The sequence below is a fragment of the Emydura macquarii genome, unplaced genomic scaffold (assembly GCF_026122565.2).
Source record: "Emydura macquarii macquarii isolate MOO-44397 ecotype Brisbane River unplaced genomic scaffold, CSIRO-AGI_Emac_v2 contig_839, whole genome shotgun sequence".
NCBI lineage: Eukaryota > Metazoa > Chordata > Testudines > Chelidae > Emydura > Emydura macquarii.
In genome coordinates, this window is record NW_027130976.1 from 1,888,633 (window position 1) to 1,907,179 (window position 18,547).

Consider the following 18,547-nt stretch of genomic DNA (forward strand, 5'->3'; position numbering starts at 1 on the left):
ATTCTGTATTTAACATGCTTCCATGCAATTATTGATTTTGAAAAAATTAGTCCTACTGCCTCCTTTTGCTCTTCATTTAATCTCCATCTCCTATCTAGTGTATTATTCTCTTACTCCTTTGCTACCTGGTTCTCCTCTGCCCCTCTATGTGCTTCCAGCACCTTGACTGTCAGCCCCTCTGCATATATGCAATCCCATTGCCCAGTTCTCTTTTCCCAGCTCCCTTGGACCTTACTCTTCCACTGATAGCTGGGTCCCATTGGGAACTCTTGGCTTCTCTCCTAATGTGGCCTGGCTGCTGCAGCCAGTGATTTGGTCTCGCAGGCCAGCTCGTTTCCTCCTTTCATGGGTAACCGTATGCTCCTCACTGTGGAATCCTGACAAGCACAACTTGCTGATCAAATTAAGGTAAAGAAAGGACATTGCCACAGAACAGCATGTGTGGGGGAGGAATTTTTATTGTAGTTTTATTCCCTAATAGAACTCAAAGAGGAATGTTAACTCAGTTCAATATGATAAGCATCTTGCTACTGCTCAGAATAATCTAGTGAAGCCAGTGTTCCCATGACTAAAACTAATTAATATTTTAATACTTGTCAAGCTAACACCTCAAACTAAATCCAGAATAAATGCATATTCCTCTTTTTCAGGTTTTAGTAGCCCAACTACTTCGCTTCAATAGTTAAACAATGTCATTAAATGTGTGTTCCAGAGGGGTGAGGCTCTGGGAATTTAGCCATGAGGACAATGCACAACAAAGGGGGGGGGGGAGGGAAGAACCCAAAACTCTGATAATTTACCAGTCTAATAAAACAAGACCTATCAATATATTAGGAAATGAATCCAGTTACAAGTGCATGATGTATATAGGAGAAGCCTCTGGGTGTCAGAACTGAAAACAATTGGCTATTTACAAGATACATAGCGGGATGGTACAGCAGCCAGGGCCCAGCATTCAGAAGCCAAATGTGTTTTCTCCACTGTAGGCCACATATAAGAATCCATCCTCATCCTTCTCCTTCTCATAAAGCTGCCCCATAGTTAGGCTTGAACAAGGAAAAAGAAAAGAAAACACAATGAAAAATTGCTCAATTCAGCAGAGCTGCATATGGTAACAATTACTGCATGGCATAAAGAGAAAAGTGTAAGTTTAAATACATGAATGAGAGTATTTGAAAAGCTACTGATTCCAGAGACACAGCAGGCATGCCCATCCCTTAGTCTTCACCAATAGCCCTGACTGCTCCTGAGTCCAGATATTCTAGCACTGGTGCTCAAAGAATTTCTGGGAATCTGCAAAATGCCTGGATTTTTACTGTTTAGTTTATGGATCTACACAAATGTGGATTTCAGTAGATGCTGTTTGAGGTCTAAGGAACTGATACGTTTCCAGTCTAGAAGTGTTGAAGCTGTAGTCTTGGGATGGCATCAGAAAGAGTGGGATTAGAACTCAAGAGCCCATTTCTATTGTAGCTGAAGTACCATCACCACCTATAATTAAGATTCTGTGAATGTTTCCATTTATAACTCCCCCATCCCCTATTCCAGTTTTCTGTTGTTCATAACCTTATGAAATTTATATCTGTTGGACTAATTTTCAAGGCCCCTTCTCTATCCAAAGGTGAATTTATTTTGAAAATTTGTAAAAAAGTATTTCAAATTCAGCCACTCTGAATGAGAGGTTTGGGGAAATGGACACCTTCCCTGTTATAAAATAGAGACTAATCTGAATAACTCTTGCTCCAAAATGTCTATAGGCAGCAAGTTTAAATTTGGTAGGAAGCTAATCCTCATTGATGAGAAGGACCTTTGAGTGTCCATGTGAAAATAAGTTTTGATTTGACCATGTGATGAAGGCCTTACTCATTTTGTGCAGTTCCAGTACTTTGGGAATAACAACGTTCCAAACAAAGGAAGGTTGCACTCAGCATGCACATATGGTTAACCTCGCTGCATTACGAAGGGGTAAAAATCTGCTAGATGGTACATGGAAGGCAAGGATTCTATGGTGCTCTGCTTCATTCATTGCAGTCTAAGGTATGCGATGATCTCTGTAGTAGTCATGCCTCATTCATTGTACAATGAGGTAAGAGCATTCCCTACATCCCATTGTCATAAGTATGCACCTTGTACAGAACAGGCTGCTCTAGTGCTGTAACTTTCTGTTTAATGATATGTCGTAGGTATGTGTTGAATAGTAACTGATCTGTAAAATGAACGAAAAAAAGTCCTGTGACCTTTTATGCTGCTTTATGATGTATAATGGCCTGAAAGATTGGTCAAAAACAAGTTTTATTTCCTGTTTGTTGTTTAAATGGGCTTTCAGTCCCTGCAGGGTGCCTGGAGCACTGTAAAATTGTGCACTTTAGCACAAAGTGATGAGCAGCTGAGAGGAGGCTGGATTTTCAGTAAAGGTGTTTGGCTGACTGTGTGAGGTCTTACACTCACTTGAGACTCACTTCTCTGTTTGGAGGTAACACGATGATTCCTGACTGTCACATCCCCTCAATGACAACATTTCAAGGAATGATCTGTGCAGAAGGGGCAGAACCTTGTTCATTTTGGTGGGAATTGAAATGGAGGACGCGTAAGCCCCTGGCATCTGGTTAGCAGAACCAGCAGCTTCGCCTCTGCAATTGTCTAAAAATCAAGGAATCAGTTGATGGCAGCCAACAACACACTGCAGTCTAATATCCCTCATTTGAGCTTTGCCCATCCTCCCAATAGTTTTTTGGCACCCTGAAAAAAAGAAAAGATAAGAATAGCGGAGGGAAAGGGGAAGCACTGGGAGGCAGTAGGGGTGGACACAACGTCCCTGGCATGGGAGAAGAAGGGAATAAGGAGGTGTGATGAGGTGTACCAGGCCTGGAGCCCCCTACACTCTGTCCCAAGAAAGGGCAGTAGAGGAGAGTTCTCCAAGCTGCAGAGAGAGACTGTGGGAAAAGAGCCAATCAGAGTCCAGCAGGCTCAGATCAGTTGCTGACTGGAGCTAAGGCAGCAAGAACAGTTCTTCTGACTGGCTGCAGAGACTCAAGAAAGACTTCAGCGGTGGGGTAAGGGTGAAGGTGAAGGAGCCAGGGACACAGCAGGTGGCTGCTAGTTATAGGGTACTCAGGACTCAGAGTAATGGGTGGGCCCGGGTCCCCCAGCCCTGAGTAAGAGAGTAGTCCAGGGAACGGGTTGAAGACCTGGAAAAGGGTCAGCCTGTGTAGGACTTAATGCTGCTGAAGGGGAGAGAACTGAACTGAAATGAGTGATTCAGCTGGAGAACTGGGGTCAGTTTCAAGAGACAAAAAGTCTCCATGGAAGAAGCCCTGGGGGCACTGCTCCATTCCAGAGAAGGGATCACTTGAGAGGTAGACTAGAAGGGGCTGCAGGAAGAGACCAATGGAGGGTACTGTGATAGCCCCTGTTGGACTTGTACACCAGAAGGGGTTTGTATTGTTCACATACGGACTGTGTGTGACTTGACCGGAGGCTGAGTTGCCCAAGATCCACCTGATGAGGGTGGTAACTGGCGCAAGGCACTGCGAGTAATGCAGAGTTGAAAAAAAGAGCAAGTACACGCATACCCAATAAGGGCACTTGCAAAAAACGAGTGGACCCCATTACAGAAGGGTACACAGAGAGCTTGGCATGAGGGAGTGAGTGGGGGGGTGGTGAGTCCTTTAAATAGAGGAGGAGGTAGCAGGGTGGCACAGAGGGAGCATGTGGGCGAATGGAGGAATATACAAGGGAGTCCTCTCCAATGTGTGACCCTCTAGTTTAAACCTTGTTTTTTGTTAATATTTGTGCAAAAAGATGTCTTTGTTAAAGATTCAACACCCTTGTCCCTCTAGTTAATATGTGAAAGTTCACAACTCACGTCTGAGATACACACAAAGAGATGTTACGACAATACCAGAGAGAACAGATTTGAGAAACCAAGCAGGAAGAAATAAAACAAAAAAATCCCTTTCAGGCCCTCATACGCAATAAAGCAGCAAAGAGAAAATAACCCATAACATGCTAATTTTTAAAAAATCCTTTGCAGATTGTCTGAAGAGACCATTAAGGTTGCACAGTTTTTATGCATACAAACATCAAGTAATGCCACATTGCTGCCCTGTTAATATGTAACATGACTACATGCTGTTTCTCAAATAATGCAGTATAGGTTCTGCTACAACTTGTATAGTATCTGCTACTACAATGTATTATTCTGTGTATACCAGGCAGCCAGTGAAATGTATTTCTATATAAAAGTTAATTTTAAGTTATCAGTTAATAAGACAAGGGGCCATCCCATCATTCACTTTGCACACTACAAGATTATAGAAAAAATTTATAATACTGTACTGTATTATTTGAGGAAGTAGGTGGCTATCTGATTAGTCTGCATTATAATGATTCATACATACCAGGGGGCAGATTTAAGGTTGATTCCAGGAACCTGCCCTCTGGTATGCCCTTGCTTTGAGTATTTAATCATGCAACTGTAACATTCTGAATGTAACTTTTACTGTTGGTATTGTGCTTGGTGCTGTAGAGAACATGGAAGAAGCACAGTACTTGCCCCAAGGAAATTACAGTCTAAGAGGATTTTAGTGACCCTTTCTCCAGGATACTAAAATGATTCCTGAACTCTTCCTGCAGTGCCATCCACTTTGTCAACTTGCTTTCTTAGCAAGAAGTTTACCAACAATGTTTCAGACTCCTACGTGGCATCTGAATAGCCTTCCCCATCATCCTTCCCTGATGCTTGTTACAACTGAGTTGCTTTCCAATCATCTTTTCTTTCAGCTTATTCTTAGAAATAAGAGGGGGTTTTGTATTTTGCCAGCATTTAAATAAATGAGAAAAATTAAAGCAGTGAGATTAAAATAGCAAACCATTTTTCCTTTACTTTCTCAGTGAGCAGCTCCTCTGGATATCAATGAGGGGTTAACACTAACATAGCAGAATTCAGTCCATCAGGCTCACATATCTTTAGTGAAATGCACACAAATTCCAGTCTAACAGCCTCTCACCTGGACTGTGGGACAGTCTTGTCTACAAAGAGGAATATTGCTTTCTCTGATGGCAGTTGAATCCTCTTCCTGATGATCCACATAAACTGGGCCACAGTGATGTCAGATGGAACCAGATACTTCCTCTTATCAATGTCAACAATCTGAGAGCCTGAGACCTTTTCCACAATGACCTATTAAAGTAAATACAAAGATGAGGCTTTTCTGGGCAGATCTAGACAGACTATTCTATATCTTGCTAGGACAAGCTTACAATGGTATGAGCAGGTGGATGTCAAACAGAGATGGTGAAATTAATCCATCCTAATTGGATTCATCCACTGTAGACAGCTCAAAATACCCTGCTCAATGTGCAGCAGCATTTAAAAAAGGAAAACCAAATGTTAGTACACATAAGGAATGGAAGGAAAATACTGAAATAAATACAGCACTGTTATATAAATCAGGGGCATGCCCCGGATGTTGTATTCAGTCTGGTTCACCTTAACTCAAAAAAGATACAGCGAATACAGAGGATGTTCGGAGATGGGTGAGAAAAATGAGGGAGTATGGCAAACCATCAGGCCTATTAATTTGAAAGAGGAAACCAGAAGAGGGGATATAAAGGTATACAAAATAAGAAAGGGGCTATAAGCATGTCTTTCCATAATAGTCTTCTAACGGGTTTCGTGTACTTTCTGAAGCACGTGGCACTGGCCACTGTCAGAGACAGAATAGGGGTCTAGACCATGGCGTTGACCTAATATGACAATTCCTTGCTTTCCTCTTACTCAGTAAGCACAGGCCTCCAAGGGTGTATTGAACAGACAATCATGAGCTCAGTGATGTAGTTACTCCCTGGAGCCAAGGGTCCCAGCAGAAGTAAGGCTGTATGCTGAGAAACTCCTTGCAATTTGATAAAACTCCTTTACACCATGTCTATCACTGATACCCTATGCAATCTTAGCCTGACTTTTTATCCTAATGCCTAATTTGTTTTAGAGAAGATTGTGGGGCTAGTGATAAATAAAGAAGATGGGACTAAGCAAAGGCTAGCTTCAGGCCTATAAACTATATTTGTGCTACTGCCTTGTTATACTATAAGGCTGAGGCTGGCTACAGGAATTATTTTATGGACTGTGTTATGCAGGAGGTCAGACTAGATTGTCACAGTTATTCCTTCAGTCCTTTTAGAATCTATATTACAAACTTCTGCTAGCATAACTGTATGGCTGTGTCTACACTACCACTTATATCAGCAAACCTAATGTCACTCAGAGATGTGAATCACTAGTATAGATGCAATTATACTGGCAAAGCTCAGCTTTTTACCACTAGAGCTTGTTTTGTTTGGGGGAGGGAGGTATTACTATACTGGTACACAGTATACTGTGGCTACAATAGCAGTGCTTTGCCAGTAGAGTATACCAGTATTCCTAGACTAGTAAGGCACTCCTGGTGTAGCTATGGCCTGAGACTGGCAAAGTTTACACTACAGCAGCACACTTCTTAGAGCAACAAAAGAGAGTTTTCTATTGCTGTAGTTAATCCACCTTGTTGAGAGGCTGTTGCTAGATCGACAGAAGAATTCTTCCATTGACCTAGCTGAGTCTATGCCAAGGGTCAGGTCATCTTAACTACCTTGCTGTGGGGTGTGAATTTTTCATCATGAGCGACATAGCCAGGTCAATCTAATTTTAAGTGTAAACCAAGCCTAGCTTACTGTTTAACAGATTTTCTATTTCTAAGTGCTTTAAAATTCACATGCATACTCAGATTGCCTGGAAATTTCCTCTGCCTCATCTGGGCTCGATGTAGGGTTAGTAGTCCAGATCTGGGGTAGATTGAAAAAGGGGTTACTAAAATACAAAGCACAGAGAGAAAGCATGCAAGAGAGTGACAGGTGTACCAGGCTGTCCTGGCCCTTACTGGAGATCCCGCTGTTCTGCTACACACTGCCCCAGGAAGCAGCGTTGTGTGAAGAAAGGAGCAGCAAAGCTGTGTGCTACTAGCCTGCCTAGAGAGGCCTCACTGAGGCAGCCATCTTAGAGATTAGAGAGACCTGGTCCTCCATGGGCTAGATGGGTTAGCAATAGCCAGTCAGCTCAGTAGGTTCTGATGAAAGAGCTGCAGAGCCTTTAGCAGGTCAGTCCCTGGGCTGGGACCAGAGAAGCAAGGAAGGGTATGTCTCTCTGGCCACAGGAGCCTGAGGAATAGCCAGGTTTTATTGCTGACTATAGTTGCATAGCTGGGTTTGCTGAAAGAGAGGAAAGAACTCTGGCCTTGAGAAAAGGGTGAAGATAAAGGGACCATGAGGGAAGAGGCCCAGAGAAACAGCAACAAATTGAATTGAGCAGTATGTGGCTGCTGTTTATAGGGTCCCAGGGTTGAAACATGGAGTAGTGGGTGGGCCTCAATTTCCCCATTGGCAAAGTGGTGTGAACCCAGAAAAGAGGGGGACAAGCCTAACCCAAGCCCAAGGAAGGGGACAGGGCTTATTTAGAAGCCTAAGATAAGGGCTGACTTCACAGGATCCAGCGCTGGAGCTGAAAGCTCTAGTGAGAACAGACAGACTCTTCATGTTTTGAACTCTTTGCTATACTAGAAAGGATTAATTTTGACTGTGTGACCTGGCTGAAGACCCGCCAGGAGTGGGAAAAAGACTGTAGTACTGCACCCAGCTGCAAGTAAGCACTCAAAAGGTGAGTGTCCCCTCTATATCTATACAGAGAAAAATGGACCATTCTTATAATTTTTTTTGCATACCATGAGGGCTCAAACCATTGTAATGATTTTACCCCAAGCTGATATCCATCTGAGCTTCATACAGTTAATATCCAGAACTCATACAAATGAGCTGCTTTTAATTTTCAAAATACTCTAAAACGCATAATTAAATGCATAATTAAATTATCTTAAAAACTGGTAAGTTGTAAGAGGAGCTGGGGTATATTTTGTGGTACAAACTTGGGAAAATTTGTACAAGAGGATAACCCCCCCACAATAAGGATCTGACTTCAATATTTAAATTGCTCTAAAATTCACATGCACAAGAAGATAGTGTTATATTCAGTAACAGGGGCCAGGGTAAATATTCAGAAGAGCAACAGAACACCCACTGAGATGTCTCATAGCTATTGTCAGGCGGTATTCACCTCCATGAAGTGTTCTCATTAAGTGTGAGATATGATACATCTTGATTTTAGTAAGGCTTCTGACACAGTCTCACATGACATTCTGGGGAAATGTGGTCTAGATGAAATTACTATGAGGTGGGTGCACAACTGATGGAAAGACTACTCAAAAAATAGTTATCAATGCTTTGCTGCTAGAGTGTGAGGGTACATCTAGGGAGAGCACACAGGGCAGTCCTAGTCAATATTTTCATTGATGACTTGGATAACGGAGAGCAAAGTATGCTTATAACATTTCCAGATGACAACATGCTGGAAGGGGTTGCAGGCAATTTGGAGGACAGGATTAGAATTAAAAATGACCGTGACAAATTAGAAAACTGGTTTGAAATCAACAAGATGAAATTCAATAAAGACAAGTGCAAAGTACTTAGAAAGGAAAAAAAAAATCAAATAGACAACTTCAAAATGGGGAATAATTTGCCAGGTGGCGCTACTGCTGAAAAGAAATGGGGGATATGGTGCATCACAAACGGAATGAGTCATCAATGTGATGCAGTTGCAAAAAAAGGCTAATGTCATTCTGGGGTGTATTAACTTCAGTGTTGTATGTAAGACTTGGGAGGTAACTGTCCTGCTCTACTTGGCACTGATGAGGCCTCAGCTTGTGTTCAATACTGGGTGCCACATTTAAGAAAGATATGGACAAATTGGAGAGGAAGGCTCAAAAAAAACTGAGCATATTTAGTCTTGAGAAGAGTAAGGGATGACCTGATAACTGTTTTCAACTATTTTAAGGGAGTTTATAAAGAGGAATGTGATCAATTGTTTTCCATGTCCACTGGAGGAAAGACAAGAAGTATCAAGCTTAATCTGCAGCAAGGGAGATTTAAATAAGATATCAGGAAAATCTTTCTAACTAACTATAAAGGTAATTCAGCTCTGGCATAGGTTTACAAGGGAGGTTGTGAAATCCCCATCATTGGAGATTTTTAAGAACAGATTGGACAAAGAGCTATCCGGCATGGTGTAGGTTTACTTGATCCTGTCTCAGCACAGAAGGCTGGACTAGATGACCTCTGGAGATCCCTTACAGCCCCTCATTTCTATGATTTTATCCTATTGAGTTGAATCTGCCACTTCACACAACCACAATCCTCTTACGTAGCACATGGTTGTGCAGAACCTCTTCCCCTATACCAGACCCCTGAAATGGGGTAGGGAATCTGGGCTCCTGTCCTTTCCCCCTTACTGCCTCCAGCTGATAGATGTGGTAAGCAATGGGTTGTGGAGCATCTTCCCTCCACAACCCATTGCGTATCAAGCCCTATCAGGGGCACAGAGGAGCCAAGAGGAGAGCACTGCTGATAGCTGAGTGATGGGAGCTCTTCTGTGGAAGATCTCTTATTTTCCCCACAGTGATGCACCTCAACCATGCCCCCCTACTTAACACACTACTTCAAAGAAAAGGGGGAAATTTACTGCCCCAAAACTTCATTAATGCAGAGTTAAAGTTGACAATCGGTGCCTTGTACCCTTCCAGAACATCAAATGTCTCTATAGAGAGACAAGGTGGGTGAGGTAGTATCTTTTATTGGACCAACTTGTGTTGGTGAGGGAGACAAGCTTAATCTCACCAACATAAGCTGGTCCAATAAAAAATAGTATCTCACCCACCTGGTCTCTCTAATATATCCTGTATCCTAGGATACAGAGTGACCTAGACAAATTGGAGGATTGGGCCAAAAGAAATCTCATGAGATTCAACAAGAACAAGTGCAGAGTCCTGCACTTAGGATGGAAGAATCCCATACACAGCTACAGACTCGGGACCTACTGGTTATGCAGCAAGTCTGCAGAAAAGGACCTGGGGGTTACAGTGGATAAGAAGCTGGATATGAGTCAGCAGTGTGCCCTGGTTGCCAAGAAGGCTAATAGCATATTGGGCTGCATTAGTAGGAGCATTGCCAGCAGATCACGGGAAGTGATTATTCCCCTTTATTCGGCGTTGATGAGGCCGCATTGTCCAGTTTTGGGCCCCCCACTACAAAAAGGATGTGGAGAAGTTGGAGAGAGTCCAGCGTAGGGCAACAAAAATGATTAGGGGGCTGAAGCACAAGACTTCTGAGGAGAGGCTGAGGGAACTAGGCTTGTTTAGTCTGCAAAAGTGAAGAATGAGGGGGATTTGATAGCAGCATTTAACTACCTGCAAGGGGGTTCCAGGGAGGATGGAGCTAAGCTGTTCTCAATGGTAGTAGATGGCAGAACAAGGAGCAATAGTCTCAAGTTGCAATTGGGGAGGTCTAGGTTGGACAGTAGGAAAACTTTTTCACTAGGAGGGTGGTGAACACTGGAATAGGTTACTTAGGGAGGTGGTGGAATCTCCATCTTTAGAGGTTTTTAAGCTGCGGCTTGACAAAGCTCTGGCTGGGATGGTTTAGTTGGGGTTGGTTCTGCTTTGCGCAGGGTTGGACTAGATGACCTTCTGAGGTCCCTTCCAACCTTAATCTTCTATGACTCTGATACTGAACAACATAGGTCTCAGTAAAGATCCTTAGGGGCCCTGCTATTTGCCCCTCTCAATGGCCAGGTTTCCCCTATGTATTTCTACCCTTTGTTTCCTGTTTTTTAACCAATTAATTACTGATCCATGAGAGGGCCTTCCCTCTTATCTCATGACTGCTTACTTTGCATAAGAGCCTTTAGTGTTGCACATTGTGAAAGGCTTTCTGAAAGTTCAAGTACACTGCATCAACTGGATCACCCCATGTGCTTGTTGTTCATAGAATTCTAATAGATGAGGCATGATTTTCCTTCTGACTGTGGCCTCGTACTGAAGTTAGGTTTACTGGCCTGTAATTGCCAAGATTGTCTCTGGGGCCTTTTTTAAAAATAGGCATTACATTAGCTACCTTCCAGTCATCTGGTACAGAGGCTAATTTTAAGCGATAGGTTATATACCACAGTTAATAGCTCTGTAATTTTATCTTTGAGTTCCTTCAGGACTCTTGAGTGAATACCATGTGATCTAGGTCATTTATCAATTTATTCCAAAACCACCTTTACTGACACCTCCGGGAGAAGAGTCAACATGTTTTTTGTAAAGGGAAATCATGCCCCACCAATCTACTAGAGATCTTTGAGGGGGTCAACAAGCATGTGAACAAGGGTGATCCAGTGGATATAGTGTACTTAGATTTTCAGAAAGTCTTTGACAAGGTCCCTCACCAAAGGCACTAAAGCAAAGTAAGTTGTACTGGGATAAAAGGGAAGGTCCTCTTCTGAATCAGTAACTGGTTAAAAGATAGGAAACAACGGATAGGAATAAATGGTCCGTTTTCAGAATGGAGAGAGGAAAATAGTGGTGTCCCCCAGAGGTCTGTACTGGGACCAGTACTGTTCAACATATTCATAAATGATCTAGAAAAAGGGGTCAACAGGGAAGGTGGCAAAATTTGCAAATGATCCAAAACTACTCAAGTAAGTCCAAAGCAGACTGCAGAATTACAAAGGGATCTTACAAAAATTCAATATTGAATTTCATCTGGTCAACAAAATGGCAGATGAAATTCAATACTGATAAATGCGAAGTAATGCACATTGGAAAACATAATCCCAACTAAACATGTAAAAGGATGGGGTCTAAATTAGCTGTTACCACAAGAGATCTTGGAGTCACTGTGGATAGTTCTCTGAAAACATCTACTCAATGTGCAGCGGCAGCCAAAAAAGCTAGCAATGTTAGGAATCATTAGGAAAGGGATAGATAATAAGACAGAAAATATCATATGACCTATTTATAAATCCATGGTACATCCATATCTTGAATACTGCGTGCAGATCTAGTCGCCTCATCTCAAAAAAGATATATTGGAATTGGAAAAAGTACAGAAAAGGGCAACAAAAATGATGAGGGGTAAGGAACAGCTTCCGTATGAGGAGAGATTAATAAGACTGGGACTTTTCAGCTTGGAAAAGAGACGACTCGGGGGGATATATGCTAGAGGTCTATAAAATCATGACTGGTGTGGAGAACATAAATAAGGAAATGTTATTTACTCCTTCTCATAACACAAGGACTAGGGTTCACGTATTTAAATTAATAAGCAGCAGGTTTAAAACAAACAAAAGCAAGTATTTCTTCATACAATGCGCAGGTCAACCTGTGAGGCCAAGACTATAGCAGGGTTTAAAAAAGAACTAGATAAATTCATGGAGGACAGGTCCGTCAATGGCTAATAGCCAGATGGACAGGGATTGCTGTTTGCCAGAAGCTGGGGGGCGATGGGATGGATCACTTGATTATGTGCTCTGTTCATTCCCTCTGAGGCACCTGGCACTGGCCACTGTTGGACGACAGCCTATTGAGCTGGATGGACCATTGGTCTGACCCAACATGGCCATTCTTATGGTCTCAATCTGGGTCAGTTCCTCAGACTTGTCACGTAAAAAATGGTAGTTATGGGGACCTCCCCTATATCTTCTGCAGTTAAGACCAATGCAAAGAATTAATTTAGCTTTTCCTCAATGGCCTTGTCTTTCCTGAGTGCTCCTTTAGCACCTTGATCATCCAGTGGCCCCACTGACTGTTTGGCAGGTTTCCTGCTTCTGATGTACTTAATTTTTTTTTTTTTTTTTTTTTGCTGTTTTCTCTTAAAATTCTTTTTTGGCTTGCCTTATTATACTTTTACACTTGACTTATCTTAGTTTATGCTCCTTTCTATATTCCTCACTAGGATTTGACTTATAAAGGATACCTTTTTGCCTCTACCTCTTTCACTGTTTAGCAGAGTTATTTTTGGTATATTTTGCTGTTATTTTTGGTGCTCATATTGTTATTGTTGTTTTGGTTTGGTTTTTTTTTTGTTTATTTGGGGTATACATTTAGCTTGAGTCTCTATTATGTTGTTTTTAATAGTCTCCATGCAGCAGTCTGCATACATTTCACCCTTGTGACTGTTTAGTTTCCTTGTTTTTTTGTGCAGTTCCTCTTTTTGGAGTTAAATGCTACTGTGGTGGGTTTCTTTGGCACTTTTCCCTCATACAAGGATGTTAAATTTAATTACATTATGGTCACTATTATCAAGCAGTTCAACTATATTCACCTCTTAGACCAGATCCTGTGATCCACTTAGGACTAAATGAAGAACTGCCTTTCCCCTTGTGGGTTCCAAGACAAGCTGCTCCAAGAAGCAGTCATTTATGGTGTCTAGAAATTTTATTTCTGCATCCCGTCTTGAGGTGACACATACCTATTCAATATGATAGGTGAAATCCCTCATTATTATTCAGTTTTTTTGCCTTTGTAGCCTCTCAAATCTCCCTGAGTATTTCACAATCACCATCCTGGTCAAGTAGCATATTCCTACTGCTATCCTCTTATTGTTCAAGCATGACATTTCTATCTGTAGAGATTTTAAGGTACAGTTTTATTCATTTAAGATTTTTTACTTTGACTCTATGCTTTCTTTCTCATGTAGTGCCACTCCCCACACAAGCACAACCCACTCTGTCATTCCTATATATTGTACTCTATTACTGTGTCCCACTGATTATTCTCATTCCACCAAGCTTCCACGAAGCCTATTCTCATTTAATGCCAGGCACTCTAGTTCACCCATCGTAGTATTTAGACTTCTAGCATTTGTATATGAACTTTTGTACATCTTGTCAATGTAAGCATGGAAAAAGAAACTCCAGCAAGGAGCCAGACAGTCACTCATCGTTAATGGTGGCATTTAAAGTGTCACTAGGCTTTAGAGCTAGCACCCCAATGAGATAAGTAGTGGTAGTCAGGAGTTCACCTCTTGTGAGTCACTGTTTCAAGCTGTCTAAAGATTGAGGAAGGCAACATTGCATTGGTTGTACTCAGGTTACTTAAAAAAGCTTTTTAAAATGTGGGTTAGAGTCTGAATATGCCATGCAAGCTACATAAACACATCCTGGGGGGCAATGTTTGACACATGTTCTACCACAAGTTACTGTTCTTAATGCAGGAATCACTTGATGAAATTTTCTGTTCTGAATTATGCTGGAGGTGAGACTAGATGATCACAATGGTCTCTTCTGGCCTTAAATTCCATGAAGCTGGGAGGTAAGGTTGGGGAAGACAAGGAGGGAAAAAGATGGAAGAAGGGCCACAGAAGCAAAAAAAGGAAGATGTTGGGGTGAGAAAGGATTAGATGTCACCTACAGATGAAAGAAAGGACCTGCCTAATATTGACTCTCTGCTGTCTGCGCCCCCAAGTACCAGACAAGAACAGAGGTCTGTCAGGCCTTCTAGAGGAAACCAGGGTGTGTTGGAGGGGAGGCACCTGTAACAGTGGTACCAGTCTTTCTCAAGTGTTTCAATACTGCGCATCACTTTCATATCAGAATGCTGCACAAATAAGTTAGGTCTGTAGAGTGAGTGCCAGAGTGAGCTTCAGAGAGGATTCTGTTCATCTCCTCTTTGGGTTCCCAAAGCTCTACTTGAGTGGGCTTGGGACAGCTGGTATATGTTACTATGTTTGGCAGAGCAAAGCAGAGCAAGATCAATCAAAAAAGGGGATCAAATTTCATGCCTTAATTGGTGTTTGTTTATTTAGCTGTGAGGGCCCCAGAATGTCACAGCTCGGGAGGCTCAAGGAAACATCGTTCCCCTCAACAAAGGACCCAACTAGGGACCTAGAGGCTCATAGACACCCCCAGCCCTTTGGCAACTTGGCTCTTGACCAAATTTCAAAAATACTGTCTTTTATGGATGGTGTTACCTGTTACCACTCTACAACTCCTACAGGTCCCATAGATAGGATGAAAGCAGAACATCCTTAGGTTTTGCTACCTTAGTGTCCCTCTGAGTGTCGGGGCCATTTAAACTTCCCTAAATTCAAGTGACCACAAGTAGAACTACTGATGCCAGCAACTGACCACTTTGACCTTTGCCACCCAGGATGCAGACAGGAGCCTGGGAAGGAGACAGCAGGTTCTTTGTCACAAAAATATTTTATAAAAAAAGCAAAAACATGTTTGATGCAAAATATTTGTAAAAGTTGGTATCTGAAATAAACTGTTCTTGGCAAAAAGACTGGTTTGGTTAAAAACATGGGGTTTTTTGCATAATAAGCCACATTTCTAGAGCGAACCCCTCCCCCAATTTTAAATGTTTAGAACTGCTACTACCGGGGCTGATCCTGCCTGATCCATTCTCACAACAGGATGTCACAAGGACTGGCTTGTTTAATACCACTCTCTTTTAAAAACCCAGGTTCATAACAGTGCCATGTGGACCTGCCATCCTTACAAAACCCTGTTTACCTCAATTAACATAGTCAAATATGAGTTCCAGAGGGGTAGTCGTCTTAGTCTGTCTTAGTCCTCTTAGTCTGGCGAGCTGCATGAGGCTACTCGACAGAATGATCAAAGATGGGCAGCAGGAGGAGAGGAAGTTTACTGAGTTACTCACTTGAACAGAGTAATGGGATGGGGGACGGGGGTGTGGTGTTAGAGGGTTGGCATGGTTACTCACCGGCACACGGTCTGGGTATTTGGCTCTGATTTTTGCAGACTCTACACATCTGTGCTCTGTTAAGAAAACATGTAATTAGAATAATGACAATATAGCTCACACCCTGGGCAGAGTGGGGTAGAACTATGAGGAATGGGAGCCATGGAGGAGACAGGATCAGAGGGGAGAATCTCCCCCATAGAATCATAGAAGATTAGGGTTGGAAGGTATCTCAAGAGGTCATCTAGTCCAACCCCCTGATGAAAGCAGAACCAACCCCAACTAAATCATCCCAGCTACGGCTTTGTCAAGTCAGGCCTTAAAAACCTCTAAGGATGGATATTCCACCACCTCTCTTGGTAACCCATTTCAGTGCTTCACCACTCTCCTAGTGAAAAAGTTTTTCCTGATATCCAACTTAGACTTGCTCCACTGCAGCTCGAGACCATTGCTCCTTGTTCTATCATCTGCCACCACTGAGAACAGCCTAGCTCCATCCTCTTTGGAACCCCCCTCTTCAGGTAATTGAAGGCTGCTATCAAATTTCCCCTCACTCTTCTCTTCTGCAGACTAAATAAGACCAGATTCCTCAGCCTCGCCTCATAAGTCATGGGCTCCAGCCCCCTAATCATTTACGTTGCCCTCTGCTGGACTCTCTCTCCAATTTGTCCACATCTTTTCTGTAGTGGGGGGCCCAAAACTGGACACACTACTCCAAATGTGCCCTCACCAATGATGAATAGAGAGGAATAATCACTTCCCTAGATCTGCTGGAATTGCTTCTACTAATGCAGTCCAATATGCTATTAGCCTTCTTGGCAAGGAGGGCACCCTGTTGACTCATATCCAGCTTCTTGTCCACTGTAATCTCCGGGTCCTTTTCTGCAGAACTGCTGCTTAGCCAGTTGTTCCCCAGTCTGTAGCAGTGCATGGGATTTTTGAACAAAACCGGCCACAGGACCAACACCTCGGGCATTCCGCTGGATCCTGGCTGCCAGGTAGACATCAAGTCATTGATCACTACCCATTGAGCCTGATGATCTAGCCAGCTTTCTATCCACCTTATAGTTCATTCATCCAACCCATACTTCTGTAACTTGCTGGCAAGAATACTGAGAGAGACCATATCAAAAACTTTGCTAAAGTCAAGGTATATCACGTTCACTGCTTTCCCCACATCCACAGATCCAGTGATCTCATCATAAAAGGCAATCAGGTTGGTCAGGCATGACATGCTCTTGGTGAATCCATGCTGACTGTTCCTGATCAACTTCCTCTCATCCAAGTGCTTCTAAATGGATTCCTCGAGGACCTACTCCATGTTTTTTTCCAGGGACTGAGGTGAGAACAATTGCTATGTAGTTCTCCGGATCCTCCTCCTTCCCTTTTTTGAAGATGGGCACTATATTTGCCTTTTTCCAATCATCCAAGCCCTCCCCTGGTCACTACGAGTTTTTAAAGATAATGTCTAATGTCTCTGCAATCACATCAGCCAACTCCCTTACCACCCTCGGATATATTGCATCCAGCCCCATGGACTTGTACATGTCCAGCTTTTCTAAACAGTCCTGAACCTGTTCTTTCACCACTGAGGGCTGCTCACCTCCTCCCCATTTTGCTGCCAAGTGCAGTAGTCTGGGAGCTGACCTTGTCTCTGAAGACAAAGCTAAAAAAAGTATTGAGTACTTTAGTTTTTCCCACATCATGTCACTAGGTTGCCTCCCCCATTCAGTAATAGGCCCACACTTTACCTTCTTGTTGCTAACATAAATATAGAAACCCTTCTTGTTATCCTTCACATCCCTTGCTAGCTGCAACTCCAGTTGAGCTTTGGCCTTCCTGATTACACTCCTGCATGCTTGAGCAATATATTTATACTCCTCTCTAGTCATCTGCCCAAGCTACCAGTTCTTGTAAGCTTTCTGTTTGTGTTTAAGCTCACCAAAGATTTCTGTAAAGCCAAGCTGGACATCTGCCATATTTGCTAGTCTTTGTGCACATCAGGATGGTTTGTTCCTGTGCCGTCAATTAGGTTTCTTTAAAATAAGCCAGCTCTCCTGGACTCCTTTCCCCCATATTAGCCTCCCAGGAGATCTTGCCCATCAGTTCCCTGAGGGAGTCAAAGTCTGCACGTCCCATTTTCTCTCCCTTGCCCAGCACCCTTTCACATCTCCCTATACTACTTAATGGACTGAACGCCTGGATAACAAGTAGCATCTTTACAGGAGGAGAGACAATGCTAGGGTCCCCTGGTATGCCATGTGTCTCTACTAAAGACCTTCAGTGGGGTGATGAGTGGGGGTGGGTTATGGAGAGCAGGATCAGTGCCCTCTGCCTGCGGGGGAGGGAGTGGAGTGGACTGGAAAGAGGCATATCCTGGAGGAGTATCTCTGCGTTTGGGGGAGGGGCAGTGCCCAACGGAGGGGGGCAGAGCGAACGTGAACTAGGCGAGGCCTATGGGGAGATGGTGCCTGATTGGGGGGGCAGTGCCGGGAGGCTGCGGGTGGCGTCCCTGTGTTCGTGTAGGGCAGCGCCTGAGGGAGGAGCCTGCGGGGGAGGCTTGGGGGCGCTGCGGGGACCCAGCAGCGGGGAATAGTGGCTGAGGGCCTAGCGAGAGTAGGGCGGGGGCGGGTCAGCAAGGGGTCGCTGTCCCGACCTTGCGCGGCTCCGGACCCCGCCCTCTTACCCAGCGCATGATCCTCCTTGAACATCCACTTCATGGTGCGGGGCCCTGCACGGGGCGAAGGGGAGCCAGCGAGGATCAGTGCCCGGCGGTCCGGGCGGGGGGGCTAGTACCGGATCGGGCCGGGCCTGTCACCGTCACAACAACAGCTCGGCAGGTGGGGCTTCCGGCTGACAAGTTCCCTAGCAACCAGACGAAGGGGCGGGGCTTCCGCCCTATGGTGACCGAGCAACCGGGATGGGGGAAGGGCCCTGAC

At 43.6% G+C, this 18,547-nt stretch overlaps 2 protein-coding genes across 2 annotated transcripts in view; one reads left to right on the forward strand and one right to left on the reverse strand.

Moving 5' to 3' along the window:
• Positions 1-18,547, forward strand: part of TMEM231 (transmembrane protein 231) — a 31,314-nt gene that overhangs the window by 5,262 nt on the left and 7,505 nt on the right. The window lies entirely within an intron of this gene.
• GABARAPL2 (GABA type A receptor associated protein like 2) lies at positions 441-18,538 on the reverse strand. The gene is made up of 4 exons (XM_067543436.1): positions 18,295-18,538; positions 15,630-15,685; positions 5,010-5,182; positions 441-1,046 (listed from the first exon to the last, which is right to left on the reverse strand). Exons 1-4 carry the CDS (start codon positions 18,326-18,328, stop codon positions 956-958), a joined length of 354 nt encoding a protein of 117 aa, XP_067399537.1. The 5' UTR covers positions 18,329-18,538; the 3' UTR covers positions 441-955.